This window comes from Festucalex cinctus, chromosome 3 (assembly GCF_051991245.1).
Source record: "Festucalex cinctus isolate MCC-2025b chromosome 3, RoL_Fcin_1.0, whole genome shotgun sequence".
In the NCBI taxonomy this organism is placed as follows: domain Eukaryota; kingdom Metazoa; phylum Chordata; class Actinopteri; order Syngnathiformes; family Syngnathidae; genus Festucalex; species Festucalex cinctus.
Genome location: NC_135413.1, coordinates 19,918,320 through 19,941,129, shown reverse-complemented (window position 1 = coordinate 19,941,129; position 22,810 = coordinate 19,918,320). Strand labels below are relative to the sequence as shown.

At 38.1% G+C, this 22,810-nt stretch overlaps 1 protein-coding gene across 1 annotated transcript; it reads left to right on the top strand.

Moving 5' to 3' along the window:
• The first annotated feature begins 5,450 nt into the window (after window positions 1-5,450).
• On the top strand, window positions 5,451-21,896 carry slc7a5 (solute carrier family 7 member 5). The gene is made up of 10 exons (XM_077516493.1): window positions 5,451-6,249; window positions 8,775-8,900; window positions 12,574-12,679; window positions 12,847-12,891; window positions 12,979-13,102; window positions 15,749-15,852; window positions 15,950-16,046; window positions 16,245-16,394; window positions 19,719-19,896; window positions 20,000-21,896. The coding sequence occupies exons 1-10, from the start codon at window positions 5,730-5,732 to the stop codon at window positions 20,044-20,046; spliced, it is 1,497 nt and encodes a 498-aa protein (XP_077372619.1). The 5' UTR covers window positions 5,451-5,729; the 3' UTR covers window positions 20,047-21,896.
• Window positions 21,897-22,810: the final 914 nt, after the last annotated feature.

Below are 22,810 nucleotides of genomic sequence, written 5' to 3'. Positions count from 1 at the left end.
TTGATTTATTTTATTTTTTTTCCATAGCTGCATACAAATAAACTGACACAATTAAGTTTGGCTAATGAAATGTACAAAACACAATAAACCATGTAGCTACCTACCAAAAGGCAGCGCTGATTACATTCAATGTAAAGCAGACAAAACATTCTACTTTATATATATATATATATATATATATATATATATATATATATATATATTTTTTTTTTTTTTTTTTTTTAACAAATATATAAACCCATTGTTCTCCAGATGACTCACCAAAGCAAATGCCTGCTAGACAATCAAAGCAGGGACGAATTTGAAAATAAAAAGCTTGGTCAAATGCCTTTCGGAGAAACCCCCACCACATCCCCACGGAAACCTTTGAAGGCCCCTGACACAAGAAAGGGATGTTTAGTGGCCCCCACCCAGATACCTGGAGTCCAAAGAAAGGGTGGGTTGTTTATGGACTTTTTTTACACTGTTACCACAGCTGGGTGTGATAGTGCTCTCCATTGGAATCAAACTAGAAAAGGCGCCCGTTGAAGTTGACCTTGCAGGGTGTTTGTTGTGTTTAGCGGCGGGGGAGAAGGTTTGTCTCGCGGTCTACCGGGACACAGCTTTCAGTCTCCTCTGGGTTTCCCTCCATTGTATGAATATGAGACCTGATTTTAGGTGTATGTGTGTGACTTGATTGCCGTATAGCCATGTGACATCTACAACTATATATTAACTCAATGATTATTATTATTTTACCATTTTAAAAAACATAACCTTGAAAAAAAAAATCAATTTAAAATAGTTGCTACGTGTCTGAATAAAAGGTTGTTGCTAAAGTATAAAGAATTACAGCACACATACTACTTGTACATTAGTGGGCTCATTTTATTATGTCTTTTTGTTGAACAATTTACATGTTAAAGAGATACTTGACTCATTGAGCCATTTTCAGCAGTAAAAAAACAAGATTTTGTCCAGAATGAATGTGATAACTTCATTATTTTTCCATGTACAATTAATACCTTTAAAAAGTAATTTTTCTACTTGTTGACGCCTGATGATGACATCACCTGTGCTGAGGAAGTAGGTAACGGCCAGTCATGGCTCACCTGTTTTCTGGGTTTGGTCAGCAAACTGAGCCATGATTGGTCGTTACCTGATTCCTCAGCACAGCTGATGTCATCTTCAGTTGAGTGCAAGTGGTAAAATTAGATTTAAAAGGTATTAATTGTTGATGAAAAATAATGTTAAAAATAATAATAATAATAATAATAATAATATTTTCTTACTGTTGAAGGTAGCTCAAAGTGTCCCTTTAAGTAGTTGTGTTCGAGGCGAAGTAGTGCACTTGCACGTCTTCCTGTCATTCGTCTGTGTTCTCTTTGAAAAGAACAAGCCTCTATGAGCAAGATGCATAAACAGGAACTTCTCTCTCTGAACAGGAGGCCAACTTCTTGGAGCTTTCTCGTCATCTTCCTACAGCATCTTAACTCATAACTGCTCCTCGGACTGCCTGGATCTTTGTTGAGCTTTGTTAGCTTTGTTTTCCATGCAGGAACTACACCGATTTGCTGAGATGCATTTGTGCCTTCACCTCATATTACTGTCTTAAGCTGAGCTGCATTGCAGTATATTAAGGCTCACTGGGGAGGCTTTCAAACAATTTCACGGAAACATTCATCTTTCATTGCCAAATGATTTAAAAAAAAGACACCAGCAATACTGTTGAGTGTTGATTTAGAATGAATGGACACAAGTGTGGATACCCACTATGGTGTCAGACCATTCAGATTCTCGAGGATAAACGTGGCAGGCACATATGCAAATATGTCCCACACCCACGTCACTTGGTGACTTGGGTTTGGGTGAACATTTCCCATCAGAACAGATGGATGTTTCTCATAATCACAATTGTTAAACGGAAGTGGGCGCATTTTTTTTTTTTTATTCCGGACCCCGAAGGCCATTGGCCACATGAAAAAAGGTCATTGTTGAAATCACATGGGACATTGGGTGATCACATAACCAGTGATTACAGTTGGTGGGAAAGTTTTTGAAAATGAGTACAAGTCTTTTAGTTTTTGCTGTTGGATGGAAAAACTTCATACAGGACTCCTGTAACAGGAGATGCCATTATTGTCCTGTGGTAGAATAACTGAAAGTACATGTCAATGTCAACTAGTCATATGATGTCATGTGACAGACCCACATGAATTATTACATCGACTCTAACTTTTAAGAAAACATTTAAGCTTTTTTTTTCTTTTCTTTTTTTTTTATAAACATGATGTTACAACCTTCTTGCATTTGCATGTTCTCCCCATACTTGCATGGATTTTCTCTGGCTACTCCAGTGTGAATGATTGTATGATGTTTTGTCTCTTTGTCATGATAAAGGTTGCCATTATAGCTTACAAGGTCTTGTGCTGAAGGTTTGTCATGGAATGGAATATCTATATTATCATTTCACAAGTACAGAGCAACAAAATTTCACTTACATGATGAACCCGTCCAAGAAACACGAAAAACGATGACCAACAGAGGGAGACAGGACGTAAAAGCCTGTCACCTTACCATATATAGCACATACAGACGCTTGAATGTTGCCAAGATTGACAGGTTAAATATTTATAATTTATATTACCCAACCACAAAGTAAGATGGCTGTTTATGTGCCAAACACTATAGCTATTAATGTCATGGGAAAAGAATAAACATTGTACCAAAACGTTAGCATATTTTAGCTAATGCAATTTGACCTGATAGTGAGACATTTTTGTCCCCATGTATAGCACACAATGACCTGTGTTGAATCATGTTGTAAAATGTAGAAAATTGTCTGTCTGTCTGTCTGTCTGTCTGTCTGTCTGTCTGTCTGTCTGTCTGTCTGTCTATCTATCTATCTATCTATTTATCTATCTATCTATCTATCTATCTATCTATCTATCTATCTATCTATCTATCTATCTATCTATCTATCTATCTATCTATCTATCTATCTATCTATCTATCTATCTATCTATCTATCTATCTATCTATCTATTTTCTACCAATTAGGTCATAGATTTGAAGCAAGATCTTATAATTGTGAGGGAGATGCACATGCAACTTTGTGCAACTGCAAAAATAGTACACATCGGGAAAAGCCAACTGGATCTACTAAAAACATATAAGGGTTATTTAAATCACTGGCAAGAAGGCTGAGTCAGTGTAAATGAAACTCTCCCTTGAGGGATTCAAATGAATGTATTAAATATAATGAATGAATGGATCATGGTGTATTTCTGTCTCCTGGGTGGAGGCTTCACTTGATATGATTGTCCTACATTCTTCAGGCTTTGGGAAGCCACACAAGACCCCCCATCCGACCAATAAATGGACTACGTCTGTCTTATCCAAGCACAGGAAATGACCCGTCTGTAGCCACAGTACAGTACGTGTGCACGCAGCACCTAATTTGTGTATGAAAATGAACAAGTGCACTGAGTTTGTGTGTCTATTTCAATGAGCAGGGGCCGTCAGTTTAAAACGCAGTGTGGCTATCACTTGCACAGCACGTTTCTGTTGGCGTCGCTGTCTGCAGCTGGTATACAAAGATTGTACGAGCAGCAGCAGCTGCAGCACGCGCTCAGCCTCTGATTACAGTAAGCGGCTCCTGAAAGTTGCCCCAGTGACGTTTCCATGTGACAAAGGTCACTGAAGACAAGTTAGACATCATTCTCTCGCTCAAGTTGTCTGTCGAGTTAGCAGCGCAGTCAATTTTAGCGCTCCTTTCCCTGAGGTCAACCACGTGGCGACTACAAATAGAATCTGAGCTATTTTTGAGTGAATGAAAACATAATTTACAAGATCACACTCGTAAAATTATCTTTACGTGTTCGCTCTTTGTTTGAAGGGAATAACAGCCCTTTTAAAAATTGTTATACAACTGCATACCACTTCAAATATCAGCGCTACTTATAATGAGACCACATACTAAAACAAATGTAGAATAGGGTCCAAAAAGCACGTTGTGCCTTTCACGTGACACGTCAACTTCAATGCAATCACCCTGTTGTGATTCCCAGCCCCACAAAACCAGTCTGGCTGGCTTTGGACAAACTGGTTGGATTTCACGTTACAAGCTGCAAGGGCAAAAACCTTGCACATATGTACACTGTCAGGAATTTCACTCATTATTAGTGCTGCTTAAACAGTCAAAGAAACTTGGCATCTACTTGAAAGAAATATCTACGAGTAATCACCTGCGGTGTTTAACAGGTTTGTTTGGATATCTGCATATTCACAGTTTTGTCAATGCATTCACAGGTTTGAAACTGAAGCCAACAAACCAGATCTGACACGCCATATTTAATGGGGCTTGTGAAAGCTTGTACAGCCATTCATTTTCTATAGTGGTTGAACTTGGAGTCTATCCTAACTGAGAGAGTGAGATGTGTGTCATTTGTTGCCATATCTTGATTATCACCTGTTTACCAGCAGGTGATACGTACAGTCAGACCCACCAATAGTTAAAATTCTCTTTTACCCCTGCAACATGAAACGCTTCGAACATATTTACTTATCAAGACACACATTTTCAATTATTCCTTTGTGCTCGTTCTCGCATAATTTTCCAAATAGGAAATGAAGCATGCTTTCTTCAAGGTGTTTGTGTGACTCCATTGAGGTTTACTGCAAAGCTGACGACACAGGAGACAAAAGAGAATGAAATGTCGTACTGTATATTCAACTCCAAAATGTTCAATTTAACCAGAAGATTTAATCTGCTGTCTTAATGTTAACATATAATTAAAAATCGCAAAGACGGGCTAAAATAAATTAGCAGTTATTGGGAATAAACCTTCAAACAATTACTTCTTTAGACTCAGCCAGCAACATTTACAGAACATATACAATACCTCACTATTCAGGAGGATAGAAAAAAATCCACGAATAATTGATACCCACACATAAAGGATTGTAACTGTGTAGATGAGGGCCCAACAGAGTGGATTTCTTTTTAGGCCAATCTGATTTCAATATTTGGCAGAACAAAACTCTAACTAATAACTGAATTATTAGCATATTTGTATGCAAGTACTTTTTTAGTCTGTTAATTCTTACAATAATAATGATATGAATTAAAGGCAGAGCACATTGCTTTCTTCCCCCTCAATATTTGTGCTTTATTCTTCACAATAAAGACAAAAATCCATAAAAATTGCACTTTTATGCTAGCTAGCAAGGTAACAAGCAGAACAATACAGTACAACGTTGTTCCACTAATACACTAGATGGCAGTAAGTACAAACCTGTGCACATGATTTTTGCAACTTTTGTTTGGCGATGTGCCGGAAACAAAATAATTTGTAACATGTGGCGTGGTTCAAATAAGGTTGGGCATTGCATGAACCAAATGTGAAGTGTAGCTATGCTGTAGTGTCAACTTCCGCCTTTAGGGGGCGAAAAGGGGCAAACTGATTGGGGCACCCTCGAGCCAGACGAGCTCGAACATGGGGCTGGCCTTGGAGGAGGGACGACATGGCAATCCTGACTTGGTCTCAGCACATTGTCAGAGTCTCTGTAGTAGAAAACACGCCACTCTGACTCACTCCGACCCACACTCAGCGGAAGCCTCGTGGTTGAGCCTGGCCGGGATCAGGCACCGGCCCTCGAGTAACAAGCGAGGAAGACTGCCGGTAACGTGTGTCGCTTTGTGCCCCTGCACACTATAAAGGAAGTATAAAAGGGAACTTAAACGAAATATGTCGGGGGTAAAAAAAAGAAACTCGAATTCCTCGCTAAGCAAGGAGGATCCACAAGTCACGGAGAAGATGCTGGAGAGCACTGCCGAGGATGAAAAAGGCGAGGAAACTGTCGCCCTCCAGAGAACCATCACGCTGATGAACGGCGTGGCCATCATCGTGGGCACCATCATCGGCTCGGGCATCTTCGTCACGCCGACCGGCGTGGTGAAGGAATGCGGCTCCGTGGGGTTGTCCCTGGTGGTGTGGGCTGTTTGCGGGATCTTCTCCACTGTGGGAGCGCTGTGTTACGCGGAGTTGGGGACCACCATCACCAAGTCCGGAGGGGACTATGCCTACATCCTCGAGGTGTACGGCTCACTGCCGGCTTTCCTCAAACTGTGGATCGAGCTGCTCATCATCAGGCCGTCGTCCCAGTACATCGTCGCCTACGTTTTCGCCACGTACCTCCTCAAACCCATCTTCCCCGTGTGCCCCGTACCGGAGACCGGGGCTAAGCTAGTGGCCTGCCTTTGCATCCGTGAGTATCCGAGCTCGGCCGTTTGTTGCCTGTATGATGCAACCTCTCGTCAAGTAGGAACTTGCTAGCGTGTCGCTCACATTGCCTTTTTTATCCATCCTGTGGACGATGGGTATTGAGCTGCGTGACCTACACCGAGCAGCTTTTCCTATTTTATCTAAGGGTAGAGTAACAAAACGCGACATAAAAGCGCATGCTGGTGAATAAACCACGCCATACTAGGAAGAAATAGGTCGCAGTTGTCGCACGATTTATTACGTCATTTACAGTAACGTACAGACAAAATTACCGCTTTTCAACATTTTTAAAAAAGAAAAAAAAAGCTTTTCAACATTAAATGTTATATTTCACTTAAACTAATGTCTTGTGCCTGTATTTAGGATATATATTTTTTAATTCCCAATCTTTTAAAAACAATTATTTTTGAATAACCCATGTAATGATGTAACCCTCATGCATTCTGTACACGGCTTATCCCCTTCAGGGTTGCGGAGCGTGTAACAAGCCGATAAACTATTACTGCAGTACTTAGTAATCTTTCTCTTAATCACAGATAAAACATTAGTGTAATCATTACACAAATTCTGGGTTGTAAATTATGGGAAACTACTACTAATATTGCTTAAAATAAATTATTATTAATAATAATAATAATTATTATTATTATTGTTATTATTATTATTATTATTATATTGAAAGACTATAACATTGCAAGAAGTTTCAAACAGAATACTGTATTCACAAACAATCTCATCTGACAAGGATGTTCATATTATTTGTTTTGTATTGAGACAATTTTATGTGTGCTTTTAGCTCTTTTTGTTGTAACGTTTCAGTCCAAATTCCATTATCTTTACAAATACGGGTTGACGTGAATATTAGCAAGTTGTTTCAAGTTTCAAACAAAATACTGTATTCATAAACTATCTGTGTATTTGTGTTCCTTAAATGCGCATTGTTACTTGTTTTGTATCAAGTCAATTCAATGTGAATGTTTAGCCTTTTCGTTTGAAGAGTAAACGGTTAAAAAAATGGATAGATGGATGTTGTACAGTGCGTGTTTGTTTAAACAGCAATGTACTCATAATCATCATCTCAATTCAAATTCTTGTATAAATACTGGCCAGCATATGAACATTAGAAAATAATGCATTAGTTTATGTGGTAAAAACCAGTAAGTAAAGTAGCACCTTAAAGACCCGGTCTGCTGTTTTCACTCAAGAAAAAGCACTTTTTAAATACAGAATTTAAACAAACAAACTACTTCTCAATTTACAGCTATGGGCTTCTCTTAATGTCTGGTGGTGATTTTGTCCTAACCCCCCAACCTGTATTTTGCCATTTTGTGTTTGTTTTGTAAACAGCGGAATGTTTCTTTGGAAAGACATTGTTTACACCCCTCCAGCCAAACGCAGAGAGGGGGGTGGTGTGTCGCAAACTGGGCCGGGCGAATTTGTCGGCTGCGTGAAGTCAATTCCGCGGCAATTTCACACCTCACTCACTCACTCACTCACTCACTCACTCACTCACTCACTCACTCACTCACTCACTCACTCACTCACTCACTCACTCACTCACTCACAGAAGCTTACGTGTGAATGAGTGAGTGAAAAAAAAAAAATCCATGTGACATTAAGAGAAGCCCAGAGGTGTAAATTGAGAAGAAGTTTGTCTGTTTAAATCCTGTACAGTATTTATAAAGTGCCTTTTCCTGAGTGAAAACCGAAGACTGGGCCTTTAGACCTAGACTTAGACTTGACTTTATTGATCCCTTTGGGATGGCTCCCTCTGGGAAATTTACATGTCCAGCAGCAATAAGAACAGATAATAAAATAATTTAATTAATCAATAAATAAGGTTATTACACCGGAGATTGAATTAATAATAATAATAATAATAATAATAATAATATAAAAATAAAATATAATAATAATAATAATAATAATAATATAAAAAAATAAAAATTCAATCAATCAATAATCCTAATCCTGACTGTCCACATGACAGCTAGATGGGGTACTGTTTCTTTCTTACCTGGCTTAGTTTAATTCATTCTTGATGTGGATGCATGTACAGTTGGTGCACACATGCCTGCGATACATCTTCATCTCAAAATCAAATAAGCAGCCTCTTTATACACGTTCTGTATCAGGTGTTTATATGGTTGGATGAGTCTGCTTTATTATGTGTGTGTGCTCTCCACTCTGTAGAGAGTAGACTGTCGTTCTCCTGAACACAGAGCCTCATTGTGCCCAGTCTCATCTTTGTGTTGAGGCTCCGACCTGATTTAGCAACTGTGAAGGGACCTGCCGCTTTGGTTAATCACTTTTAATGGGGCGCAGTGTCTACTGGTAGATGAGGCATGCCAGCACTGTACATGTGTGGGGAGGAGAACAAGTCCAACGGTGGGAAGTGTTCAGCTCCCAAGAATGAGTTTTATGTTCTGTGTTGACAGCAAAGAGCACTTACATAAAGGTGCTTTCTCTCTCACTGGATAACTCTTTTTATCTTTTATGTCTTGGCAGTCTTGTTGACCTTTGTGAACTGCTACAGCGTGAAGGCAGCAACCAGAGTTCAGGATTTCTTCGCTGCAGCCAAGCTGCTGGCTCTTGGCCTGATCATCATCATCGGCTTTGTCAAAATTGGCCAAGGTACCCCAACATTTATATGCCGATACACAAGCTTTCTTTGTTTATTGTTTTGTTTTAACTTTCTGACCATCTCCTTCAAAATGTAAAACTTGGCTTGGGTCACTCTGAACAAGAATCCATCCATCCTTTCACCTTTCATCAATCTGTTTTTTGTTTTTAATGTACTACTGATGATCACTAGGGTCACAGGTCAACTGGAGCCTATCCCAACTGACTTTGGGCATGAGACAACCTGAATTGGTTGACAGCCAATCACAGGTCTGATAATAAAGGCAAATATACAAACAACCATTCACACTCACTGCATTTTAATATTCAAATTAAATGAACAATTAATAATATCATGAGTGTCCATGACAGCCAAATACACCACTCACTAAAAGTTAGGGGTAATTGCATTTGAATGAAATTTGAGGATGAACCTAAAATGCACTAACATTAACAAGTTAACTTAATTTGACTAACATTTTTGAATGCACAACTAACTGAAAATATTAAAAGTTTCAGCTTTTTTTTTTTCAAATGGAATTGGAAAATTCACAACTGGTGTCAAATTCATGACAATTTCCATGAATGTCTTCTTCTTTGGCTGACTTTTCCCGTCCCGTTGTATCTCGGTTGCAACTTCTTGATGACACACACTGTGACTCTGTTGTTGAGTGGGCAGCTCCCTCTGAGATTGTTCTGTTTGAAGCCTTAAATGGTGACGTTAACAACCGTTAAATAGTTGTTAGGTGTCCTCTTGGTCAAAAGGTGAACAGCACAATGAAGAGGAATGTTCAAATACAAATTCTACAAGTACCTCAACCAGGTTCAAGGAAATTGGCCCTTTTATATATACCATAAATTCCAAATTGTCCGGAAATGGTTTCAAACAGCAGGCCGTTCAACATTTCTGCAGGAATATTTCTAGTTATAGTATAAAACTGTTTAGGTCAACCTGGAAGTATGCGGCTCTCAGCCCCATCTTTTATATACAATGCCTCATCCCTGAGGTGAAAACATGTGCAAGTAACCACTATTGTGATTTGTTTGTCTATTCATTTGGTTGTTAAACTCACTTAAGCAGATGTTGTTGTTACACTGATGTACACTGACAAATGTTCAAAAAGGCGTTGTATTCGTAATGCCGATAGTACTCTATCTTCGGTGGCAAAACAAAATGAAAACTTCGTGAAAAGATACATACTATAAGGAGGTGAATCAAGAACCACACCCAATGTATGACTCGCTCCGGCGATTGACCAATCAGAGCCATTAACGGAAAAATAGAGCAAACAGGAGAGTTGTCGGTCACTGCAAAATGTTCACTGCTTTTGTATTATTAAATACTACTACAAAAGTAGCAATAGGCAGCGGCATTGTACAATGGTGCCAGGTTTTTGTAATATAAAGGAATGAGACCAAGGTAAAAAAAAAATTCCACCATTGTTGCATCGTATATGTTGAGTATACATGGATCAGTAATAATATACAAACTCTACATATACTGTATTATATACATGCACACATCATTAAATTCCAAGACCGTAATAGAAAATAGGACAAGTGAATTTGAAAGATTAACAGCTGAATCTACACTACAGACTGGTTCTTTTACTAAAGTCCTATTAATAGGAGGAGTTTCTTTGTGACCATTAGAACTTTTGAATCGGCTCAAATGGCCATAATGTGTGGAGTCGCTCAAGGGTCAGTCCTTGGACCTTTTTTTGTTCCATCTGTATATATTATCTTTGGGTCCAACACTTCAGAACGCCAATGTTGTCCATCATTGTGTAAAGTGTAGATGACACATAGCTATATGTCCTGAAATGACAGAAGTTCAATTAACGTATTGTGTCACTATCTTGAGCCAATTAACTCTTTGACTGCCAAACGTTATCCAAAAAACCCCAACGGTGCCAACAGATTTGGATCATTTTCACTCATTTTTCAAAGCAAACAAAATATTGTGCGGTATGATGACATAAATATTGTGGATACCATATGAAAGATTGGATTCCATTCTTTCATGAGAAAAAAAAAGAGTATGTTTCTACCTTATTCCGATCTTTAGTAATCGCCATTTGAAATTAGGTCATTTGAGTGACATAAGCGAAAATACAAAAATATGAAGAGAAAAACAAGCTTTTTCGTGTAAAGATACATTTTTTTGCACAACAGTGACTTTGACACTAATATTTTTTGTTTTGTGATAAGGCAGCGCTGCACAAGACGCTGCCCATTGAGAGATAAAACAAAACAAAACATAATAAACGTAAATTAACGTTTTTGGCGGCATTCATTAGGATTTTAGAATACGTCATTAAATGTTTTTGGCAGTCAAAGAGTTAACAACTGGATGAACCAAAATTTCCTTCAGATCAACACGAACAAAACAGACGTCATAGTTTTCGGCAATAAAGAAAAGAGGATTTAACAATGTCAATATTCTTCTAGTAATTTTTGTTAGCTACTTTTGTTTTCTCTGCTTTGCCTCTGAATGTTGTTTACTGTTGTTTGTTGATGCTTGTGGGTGCTGTGTCTTTGCTTGTGTGAAGCACATTGTGTTGTTTGTATGAAATATGCTATAGCAATAAAGTTGCCTTGTCTTTTGAAGTATACTGTAGAAAGGAGCTTGGAGTCATTTCTGGCCAAAACGTAAACAGTCGAAAATCCATCCAATGATTATTTTAAAGCATCACAAGTCAGGTGGGACCCAATCGCTCTGGATTATTAGGTCACAAGTCCAGGGGGTGGGCTGTTATACTGTACAGCACTTTGATCATCAAGCGTTTCTCACGCGTAGTATGTAGGTTTAGGGCTCACCCATCGAATAGCAACATGCCCGGGGGGCTGTTGAGTTAGTAACCGACGCTGTGTCTGAGAATGTGTGTGCATGTTGCGGGGATCAGCAGCTCCGTCAGGAATTTGGCTGGGATGCCCTGAAACCAGCAGAAATCAGGGGGTCTACAGGAGAAGCTGTGAACTCAAGTTATTTACGAACACTCCTCAACAATTGTTGAGCAAAGCAGTGATAATTTCGTCGAGGAAAAATGTTCGTCATAATTTTTGTCACAATTTTTTTTTTTTCTGACGAAAATTAAACGAAAACTAAAATAGAAGCCATTCATTGAAACGATAACTGTAACTAAAATTGACTGACAATTTTGTCAATGACTAAAACGAAAATGAAAACAACACAGTGACAAAAATTCACACAATCCAATCAGAAGGAATGAAACGCAGGTTGGAGAAAAGAACCACTCAGAAACTGTTCAATGTTCACTGCACTTTAATTTTCAAACATGTTTACATTCATTGTGCAGCTGTAAGATTAATCTCAAACAATTATGCACTTTTTTTTTTTATTTAGGTGAAAACTAAGTTATATTAATGTCAGTTCAACATGTTTCATTGAAACAATCAATAAAGACTAGGGCTGGGTACCAGATATCAGCACTGATTACCTACTAATAATTGGTCTATCCCTACATATTTATTTATTCATTTATTTATTTAATGAGGGATGCACAACTCTAGTTTAATTATTGTACTTCATCTCCATCCAGTCTAACTCGGATGGCACCATGGATGGTCATCTCAGCACTACATTCTCTATAGTACCTTCTTCGACTACACTTTTTTTTCTTTTTTTGTGACGTATTTTCGTTCTCTTGTTCATCTTCACCAGGTGACACGGATTCACTTCTCCCTGAAAATTCCTTCGAGGGCTCAAAGTACGAGTTTGGCAACATCGGTCTGGCGCTCTACAGTGGCCTGTTTGCTTACGGTGGCTGGTAAGTGTACTATTCTATAATTTGTGATTAATAACACCCTGAATAAACTGTGCGTATACACTCTTGGTGTCAATGAATGATAAATATGGATGATCAACTCAACTTTTATAATTAACTTCACACTTAAAAATGTGTAACCAAGCTCTTTCTCCCTTTCCTTTATGCAGGAACTACTTGAATTTTGTCACTGAGGAGATGATTGAGCCTTACAAGTAAGTCTTTGACTGATTGTCTGGCTGTCATGTCATGTAAGTGTCATGTCTGTAAATGTTCATTGTCATTGTTTGTGTCAATTTCAGAAACCTGCCCCGAGCCATCATCATCTCTCTGCCAATCGTGACAACCGTGTATGTTCTCACCAACCTGGCGTACTTCACCACCCTCTCAACCGATGAAATGCTCAACTCGGAGGCGGTGGCTGTGGTAAGGGCTTTAAGAAGTTGGGTAAATAAAAAAACAAAACAAAAACGTCTGTGGTTACTACTATGCTAACAGAGGTGTTACTATTTGCACAAGAGATAAAACACAGCTAGGTTTTGACTCTTGTATAACTAGTGACATCACCACATTGTAATACTACCATCGACATGCGTGCGAGTGTCGCATGCAACCAGCACTTGGCAGGCCTTATTTAATTTCAATCATATAGCGCTTTCAAACAGACATAGCTGTCACAACATTGCAACGACCCACAGTTCAATTTTCTACAGTATATCGTTTATTATTTTTTGTAGACTGGATGGAATTGATTGTGAATTAATTGTGGCACTGTTAATTAATTCAGTTTGAACCCGTTTGTGGTCTGACAAACAAGATGCTATATTTATTTGAGCTACATGAATATATGGCATCTTCTCCAAGGAGCGTTATTTTGCAGGGCTGGATATCGATTCTAATTCCTCAATCGATTTGATTTGGATTCACAATGAGTTCAATTATATTCGATTTAGATTTTTCCCGATTAGATTTGATTCACTTCAGTTAAATCTGATATCAATTAATTTTGGAACATCAACTCTTCTTAAATGTTAAAGACATGGTAAAAACTCAACAAATGCGAAATTCCCAAGTAAATTTTGCGGAGGGTCAAATGATTTAGTTTAATAATGACAGTAACACGAAAAGTTTGACATCAGCAAGGATGATGAAAATGTTTTCATAATTGTAATTCATATATTGTAAATACAAACTAAAGATTCTGAATTGTCAAAGTGCAATAAGTCAGGTCTTTCATACAGTAAATGTAAGAAATTACTTTAAAACTCATGTGAACAGTAAATTTCAAGAAAACAGTAAGATAAAAAAAAAACTTTAAAATTCCATTTTCTTAAGAATTTATGGGAAGAAAAGAGATATTTAAATAATTGATGCATGGTTTTATGAATCGATATTGGGCTAGAAAAGGAAAATTGATTCGATATTGATTATTCGACTTTTTTAAACCCAGCCCTATTATTTTGCTTCAATATAAAAGTTAAGAATATGTCTTTAAAAATATTAGTTGATGAATTCAATTTCCCCCTTTAATTAAATTAAAACCTAAGTTGTCGAGAAACACTACAGTGTCAGGTGTCGACAGGGTGATGGATCCAAACGCAGGCGAAGCAGGGCAAGAGGGCAGACAAGTCGTCAGGGAGGGTTTTCATTAATAAAACAAAAGCAGGAGGCAAATAAGCAACTGATCAAAACACAAATAAACTCCGGGCAGACAAAGAAGGAAAACTTGGGCAGAGCAATAAGGAAGGACTACGGCAGCAATTCGGGCAGAAAATAACAATGAACCAACAGAGGACAGCGAGGAGACAGGGAACTAAATACACACACTAATTGATGATGATTAGACACAGCTGGGCAAGACACAAGTGGCAGATGAAGCTGATTGGTAGATACATGAGGAAGGGCAGGCAACACAGGTGGACAAAACAATGCTTAGACTAAGGGCTGGTTCACGCGGGAAGATTTTAAAATTGTCGGACGATTTCCAACCTTTGACAGACACCACACGTGAAGAAAAAAAATCACGGAAGTTACAGTTTTGAACCTACCGTGTGTGGTGTGCAGCCACACCGCACAATCACACACCACACACGAGCCGAGTTCTTTCAAGAAGGGGACGGGAAGTCTCGCAAAACCTCTCGAGATTAAACGTGACTTCCAAGTCAACATGAGTCAATCCTTGTTTTCAGCCAAAAAGCGGCATAAAAAGGAAACGTGTTGTTTAAAGGAGTGTAAATGGTCACTGGCGAGACATCGCTTGCCCTCGGCTCGGTGCTGGCAGCGCGCGTTGGCGTCCCACCCGGAGACCACGTTTATTTGTGGAGAATGTGTGTGCGTGTATTAAAAAAACAAAAAACAAATAATGAATTTAAAAAAAATAAAAATAGTGTAATAGCGCGAGCAGACTTTCTGCTGCATCATGACTGTTTTGATTTTGGATTCACCACCGGCTTCCTAAAAAACCCCCCCAAAATAAACTAAACAAAAAAAAAAACACCGGGTTCCTTGCTGCCTCGCTTTCTGATTGGCTGCACGTCACCGTCAACCGGCTGCGCACATGGTTCGTCCTCGGGGGACACCGCACACGGAGCGAAGTCGGGCCAAAAAATCCAACATGTTGGATATGCCCGATTTCAAGTCGGAGGTCCTTTCGAGCGCCGATATCGGGAGGCGCCGTGTGTGGTGACAACACACACTGCAGGATTATCTGTGAAGATTATCGCTTGCGTCTCGGCGCGTCCTTAGATTGTCGGGAGGGGAAATTCGGGGGTAAAATCGGGCCGATTCACGTGTCGTGTGAACCAGGCTTAAGACTAGGGCACAAGGACAACAACTCAAAAACGCAGAACATGTCTGACTTAAGGAAACATGAGGAAAAATGAACAAAACCCAACCCAAACCACGACAAATAGTTTATCTTCTTGACGTCAACATTAAGAAAACACAACCCCCCCCCCCCCCCCCCCACCTTGTGTCCCCGCTCTGTTCCTCCATTATTATCCAGATGATGAAAGTAAATGTAATGCACACATTTTGTTGGGACTCTGAACTAACCGTCTTGACGTCCTGTAGGATTTTGGAAACAGGCACCTGGGCGTGATGGCTTGGCTCATCCCGGTATTTGTGGGGTTGTCCTGCTTCGGCTCTGTCAATGGTTCTCTTTTCACATCATCAAGGTAGCACACTTGCACAAATATCCGTTTTCTTGCAAATGGATGAAATTCAGGTTGATTTAAAATTTGGAATTAACACTGGTGTCATTTCACGTCATAGGTTATTCTTCGTGGGCTCCCGTGAAGGTCACTTGCCGTGTCTGCTGTCAATGATCCACCCAACCTTGTTGACCCCACTTCCTTCTCTAATATTCACTGTGAGCTCATCTGTTTGTTGTTTTTTATGTTAATTGGCTACGTTACAAATACAGACGTAATTTAAATTCAATTTCTAATCAGCGATCTGATAGCCGAATAATATTTAAAGAACATTTTAAACATGGATTGTTGAATTCTTGCAAAAACTCTCACTTCGTATTTCATAATTCTGCTTTTTGTTGTTTCCTTCTGTCCAGTGTATAATGACGCTGCTTTACGCCTTCTCTGATGACATCTTCTCCGTCATCAACTTCTTCAGCTTCTTCAACTGGCTGTGCATCGCGTTGGCCATTGTCGGGATGATGTGGCTCCGTTATAAGAAGCCTGAGCTCGAAAGACCAATTAAGGTGAGACGATTAAATGAACCAATCAGAACACATCGAGGAGCGACATTTGGCCTGATTTATTCAAGGCTTGCGCATACAAAAATGACAAGCAGATGTAAAAAAAAAAAATGTGCGCTTCGTAGCAATATGCATATTTAAAGATGTGGCTCCTCCCAACCAAGAACGTAAAAATTGTCACACTCGAGTAAAAAAAATAATAATCACAATTATTTTGGGAATAAGTCAAATCATGATTATTCAAATGATTTTTTTTTGGTACAAAACAATAAAATTTTACACATTTAAAAATTTTAAGACCAATTAAAAAAAATAAATAGACACACTAGAATTATGTAAGTTCCTTTTGCACCAAACAAATTTTATAAGATTACATATTTATTTGTGTTGAGTGCAGCATGTGAACTGTGTTGTAGGACGATCATTTATTTTTTGGGACAAAACAAGAAATTGTTTAAACGTTAAAAAAAATAAAAAAAATAAAATCTTAAGGCAAATAAAATTCTTTCAAACTATAATTATGCAAGTTCCTTTTGGATTAAACAAAATGTATTAAATTAGTTATTTTAAAATTTAAAATGGTGCAAATGTATAAATTTAAACAACTCAAAAATTAGTATTAATACCATAATCTCTTTTTTTTATGATTATGATTTTTTTTTTTTTTGTAATTGTGGAGTGTAATAATTGAAATTGTAATTGAATTTCCATTCATTGCACAGCCCTACATTAACCTAACTAATACTAGGGATACTTGACTCATTGAGCCATTTTCAGTAGTAAAAAGTTAATATTTTGTCTATAATTAATGCGATAACTTCATTATTTTTCATTTACAATGAACATCTTTAAAAGCAATTTTTTTCCACTTGCTGTCGACTGAAGATGACATCACATGTGATGAGGAAGCCGGCAATGACCAAACCGAGAAAACAGGTGAGCCATGATTGGTCGTTACCTACTTCCCCAGCACAGGTGATGTCATCTTCAGTTGACATCAAGTGGGAAAATTAGCTTTTAAAGGTATCAATTGTACATGAAAAATTAATTCTGGACAAAATACGAACTTTTTACGGCTAAATATGTCTCAATTAGTCAAGTATCCCTTTAATTCAAAATCTATCTTTCGTCATCGATATTTTGTCTTTGTCTCACGGTACCAACAAAGATGCATTCATTCGCCGAGATGAATGAATGAACACTGATCGGAGATGAGAGGGCAGAAGAGAAGCCGACTGCTTGTCAGCTGCCGGTATAGTGACTGGTCCTCTTGCTGCAGGACTCTCCAAACACAAAGAAGACCATTGTGCCATCATGGCCGCACTTTGTTTGCATGCAAGCTTGTGAAAGCTCACGCGCGACGACGAGTTAACCAGACGATTTAGCTAACAACTGAAAGTACGTCATCTGAAGTCATCACTACTTTTTTGTCTTGTCTTAAAAGAACATTCTTGTGTAGCCAGCAAGGAAGATCTACGAGGATGGATGGCACTAAACAAATAGCAACCGAGGGAGGCAATTCTTGCATCCTCAAATGAGACGGAGGCAGAAGCTGTGTATACTGGAGACTGTCGTGTCCTTTTACTTTCACTGTTTTCCTCTCCCTCACTATCTCCTTTATTTTCCTGTCACATTCCTGTTGCTCAACGCTTACATTTATATTGCTTGGTGAACCGCTTAGCGCAATTGATCAAGGGCTCCCCCAGTTCACTTGTGCTTGATACTTTTCCAGATATTCACTACTCAGTAAGGCTGCACAATATATCAAAGAAATATTGATATTGGCCCTTGCAATATGCATATCGCAAAGACATGCTATCCAATAGTTGATTATCGAGATGGAATTACAATTAATTAACTCAGAATACATTGAGTTTGCTTGTTTTGCCGCATGAAAAAATGTAATTCTTTCAGTAGATAATAGAGATGTAACCATAACGGCAATATCGTGATATCGCTATATTAAAGCTGCCACAATATTTTGCCGTCGTTATGTCACAGTATTAAAAGCAGCACATCTTTAAAAAAAAAAAAAAAAGTCAGGTTATTTTCATTTGTGCAGTTCTAGCACCCTCTGGTGGCTAGTTTTTAAGTGCAGTTCAATTTTTACAAGTCATGTTTTGGCCTTTATATGTAAAATCCACGCTAATGGTCAGATGAAGGGGCTCATAATATGCTTGTGAACCGAGTCAATATGCGGAGGAATTAAATTTGTGGGTGCATTAGCAAGTAAGTGTCTTAATATATATTATTTTTATATATTTTGTATATTTATAACATTTTTATAGTATGTTTCATTGCTGTAATGTACAAAAGCACAATATTGTTTTTTGTTTTTTTTAAACAATATTGTGACATTTTTTTTGTCTTGCCAACCTCCCAATAATATCGTATCGGGATATTTGGATATTGTTACATCCCCAGTAGATAATAATAATGTAATTTCAAGTACATGTTAAATATCGCAATAATATTTATATCATTATATTATATGTGTGTGTGTATATATATATTAGGGGTGTTAAAAAAATCGATTCCGCAATATATCGCGATACTACAGCACGCAATTCTCGAATCGATTCAATAGGCAGCTGAATCGATTTTTTAACATCCATTTTTGATGGAAAAATATTCCACAAACTAACTTTCACACCTTAAGCATGGAAGAATGTTATATTAATGGAACATTAAGCCTTAATGCTTTATTTCAATGCCGTTCAAACATGAAAAATTTTACAACCTGTTTGTTAAATGCAGTGGCTCACAGTTATAACACTGAAGTTTGAGATCAATAAATAATACATTTTCATACAAATCTTACAGTGTACATGTACAGTATAAGTTTACTGAATGGTATTTTCTAAATTTGAGTAAAAAAAAAAAAAAAAAAAAAATCTCAACAATCGACTTGTAAATTCATATCGGGATTAATCGGAATCGAATCGTGACCTATGAATCGTGATATGGATCGAATCGTCAGGTACTAGGCAATTCACACCCCTAATATATATATATATATATATATATATATATATATATATATATATATGTATATATATATATATATATATATATATATATATATATATATATATATATATATATATATATATATTCAGCAACTATATTGCCTATCACATGATTTTCCAATATCGTGCAGCCCTACTACTCAGCTCAAAGTACTGCGCTCATGTGATGTTCCTGCGAAGTTTGGCCAAGAGGCTGTTTATATTCTTGACTTGTTTTTTTATAGGTGCCCGCATCTCCACGACTACTGAGGCTGTTTAGTTCTAAATTGTGACATGCTGTTAACCCCCAAATCCGCAGGTGAACATCTTGCTACCGGTGACGTTTGTGCTCGCCTGCCTCTTCCTCATCATCGTATCCTTCTGGAAGACTCCAAAGGAGTGTGGAATTGGTTTTGGCATCATTGCCACTGGTCTACCTGTCTACTTCTTTGGTGTGACGTGGAAGAGCAAACCCAAGTGGCTGTTGAATGGAATCTGTGAGTAGCTAGCTGTCTTCTCTTTGACTTGCTCTCACATTAAAAAGCAGCAGATTTATTTCTTTGGACAATTTTGGCAATACTGCATGTGTGTGTTTTGCAGTCTCAACGACGGCCCTTTGCCAGAAAGCAATGCAGGTGGTGCCTTAGGAGAGCCAAGTATGCTGAGCCCTGACGAGTTCACTCGCTATCTCCTCTCGATGACACAAACACACACACACACACACACACACACTCTTTGCAGGGTGATGCCAATAGGTGATGAAGACATGCAGGAGTCTGAAGTAACTGCAGTGTACAACTTTTGTCCACTGTTGTGTTGACTGCCATTAGACTACGTTCACACTGCAGGCAAATGCGACCCAGATCAGTTTGGTTTTTTTTGCCCAAATGCGACCTCTATATGACTATTTTTATTTATTTATTTATTTATTTTTTTTTATTATTTTTTTTTTATGTCAGTCTGAACGTCTCAAATCCGATTTGTTTTTTTTGTTTTTGTTTTTTTGTTTGTTTGTTTTTTGTAATCCGACATGGGTCGCTTTTATATGTGGTCCTAGATCGGATTCGTATCCGAATTTTTGCAATGCGACTGCAGTCAGAACGGCCAAGGTATCCGACCTTTACTTCATCAAAAGTCGGGAGCATTAGTCGGGGGACGTACGTGAATCGGCAAAGTTGTTTTGAGTAACAGTTGAGACTTTATCTTTTACTTTAATGAAATCCCATTTGAAACATGAAACATACAGTTGACTTTTGTGGTGATATTAGTAATGTAGCAACGCAGGTGGCTCATTTATTACGCACTTCAATGACGTGACGTCATCGTTAGTAGAGGTTGTAGCGAGCAGTGACGGGAGTCGGAGGCGGAGTGTTAAAACGGAGCCAAGTGCTGGCACTTTATTGACATTAGCTTTCCTTGTCCTCAACTACTCATTGCCACTCCCCATCGTCACGAACGTGGGTGTACGTTGTACAGCCCACTAGAATGTCACCGTCAAATGAGGAGCTCGGTAAAAAAAAAAAAAAAAAAAAGATCGAAAAGGCTTGCTTCATTTTCACAAAATATTATTTCCATCTTCCCGCGCATCACTCCTCTGTAGATATGAGATGGTAAAAAAAAAAAAGAGCTCCGACTGCGGATAGTATATAAAAGTTCGTGGCCCAGACACGCAGGACCAGACGTATTTACTTCCGTAAACATAGCGTTGAGTGACGTCCTATCTTCTGCGCATGCGGGCCACTTTGCGGACGCATTACGTCCACACAGCAGACAGACTGAAGTCGCATTTAATATGTAATGTGAACGCTTCCTCATAAAAAGTCGTATTTTACCCCCCCAAAAAATCGCTATTGAGCATTATTAAGACCTGCAATGGGAACGTAGCCTTACCATTGACTAAACTGCACTTATGTTAGGATTGTCTTTATTCTTATGTTTTTTTCTTTCTAGTTCAATTCATGAGCAACTTTTAAGCTCATGTTTTCTGTTCTGTTCTTCATATAAAAAATTAAAAAAAAAGTGTGAGCGTGTAAGGAAAGGAATGGAAATACCTAGGGCGATAGACAAAAGCTCCATATGCTTCATTTACTGTATGTTGTATATGCTTTTATTTTCCTGTCTGGGTGATATTTGACACAATATGAACTCCTAGTTTATCTTATTATGTTTTGTATTTTCTTGGTTTCAAATATACTAGTTTCATTGCTCGAGTCAGCCCCTTTCTCACCTCGTAGGCAAACGACAACATTATGTTTTTACAATGTTCCTTATGATGGTCAGCAATTGTTGCCATACAGACAGTGTTGAAAGATGCAATCTTAAGTAGAACCCTGCAGCTGTAGCAAGAAGGTGATGGGAAAACTAACTTGTTTAGAACTGTAGATATTTTATTTATTTATTTGATAGAAAATTTGTTAATTTTAGTCTACTTTGTTTACAGTGCATCTTATGTAAAGTGTTTTTCAAATAAATGTTGAGGTTTTTTTCCCCTTCTGTATTCATGTGTTCTGTTGTCTTTTTGTGCTGTTTTTGTTGGTTCTTGTCCGTTGATGTTCGTTTATCATATTGTTTTAAATGTGCCTAAATACCACATGACCATGTCACATAACACTTCTTACATTTGACCACTGCATGCAGCACAATAGGGCAGGTTAGCCAGCAGATTAAAACACTTGAGAAGGTTACTGTTAACTCATGTGGGGGGTTGTTGAAGAGCAAAACGTGTTGAACTGTTTCATTATCTCATGGTATTGTGTTGTAATTTTATTTACTGGCCATCTCATAACATTTCCAAAATAAATATGTGGTGGGATTGAAGTCACAATACAGAAGGCAAACAAAAATGGCACCAAATCAGATAACATAACTTGCGTTTTTCCACTTTTCATTGAGAGTATTTTTAATAATATATTAAAATGGTCAGATTTTTTGGAGCACCCGGATGCATATTAAAAACAAAAATATGTTATTTTATCTCCATGATATCATAGAAAATCTGCTTAATAGATTGATGAGTCTTTGTTTCCTCTGGGAAGTGTTCAACAATGGAGCCACGTGATTGTGTATTCGCAGTAAACAGTTGTGGGGGGATTACATCGGGGACGAGTTGGCTCACTGATGTCAAAATGGCACTCAGCTGATGAATGCTCTCAGAAGCAAACAACTTAATCCTCTCGAGAATTCTGAGTATTAAAGCGAAGGCCAAGTGAATATGAACGACTGATGTATGATTGCTTTAACACCCTCCTGCCATAGTCATGACTCATGATGTATTCTGAGAGTTCCCAAAAGCAACTGCACTTTTGCCAAATCAAATTCATCAGTGACTTTTCAAAGGTTGATAATAATGACAACATCTCTATGTTAGATGTGGGGAATTTCTTGACACTCATCTTGCAACTTGAACTTCAT

Bases quoted from the DNA above. Each gene is read 5' to 3' on its own strand.
- slc7a5 (XM_077516493.1), top strand. From the start codon at position 5,730: ATGTCGGGGGTAAAAAAAAGAAACTCGAATTCCTCGCTAAGCAAGGAG. The intron at 12,680-12,846 runs GTAAGTGTACTA...TCCTTTATGCAG, and splicing joins CTGTTTGCTTACGGTGGCTG to GAACTACTTGAATTTTGTCA. The intron at 13,103-15,748 runs GTAAGGGCTTTA...GACGTCCTGTAG, and splicing joins ACTCGGAGGCGGTGGCTGTG to GATTTTGGAAACAGGCACCT.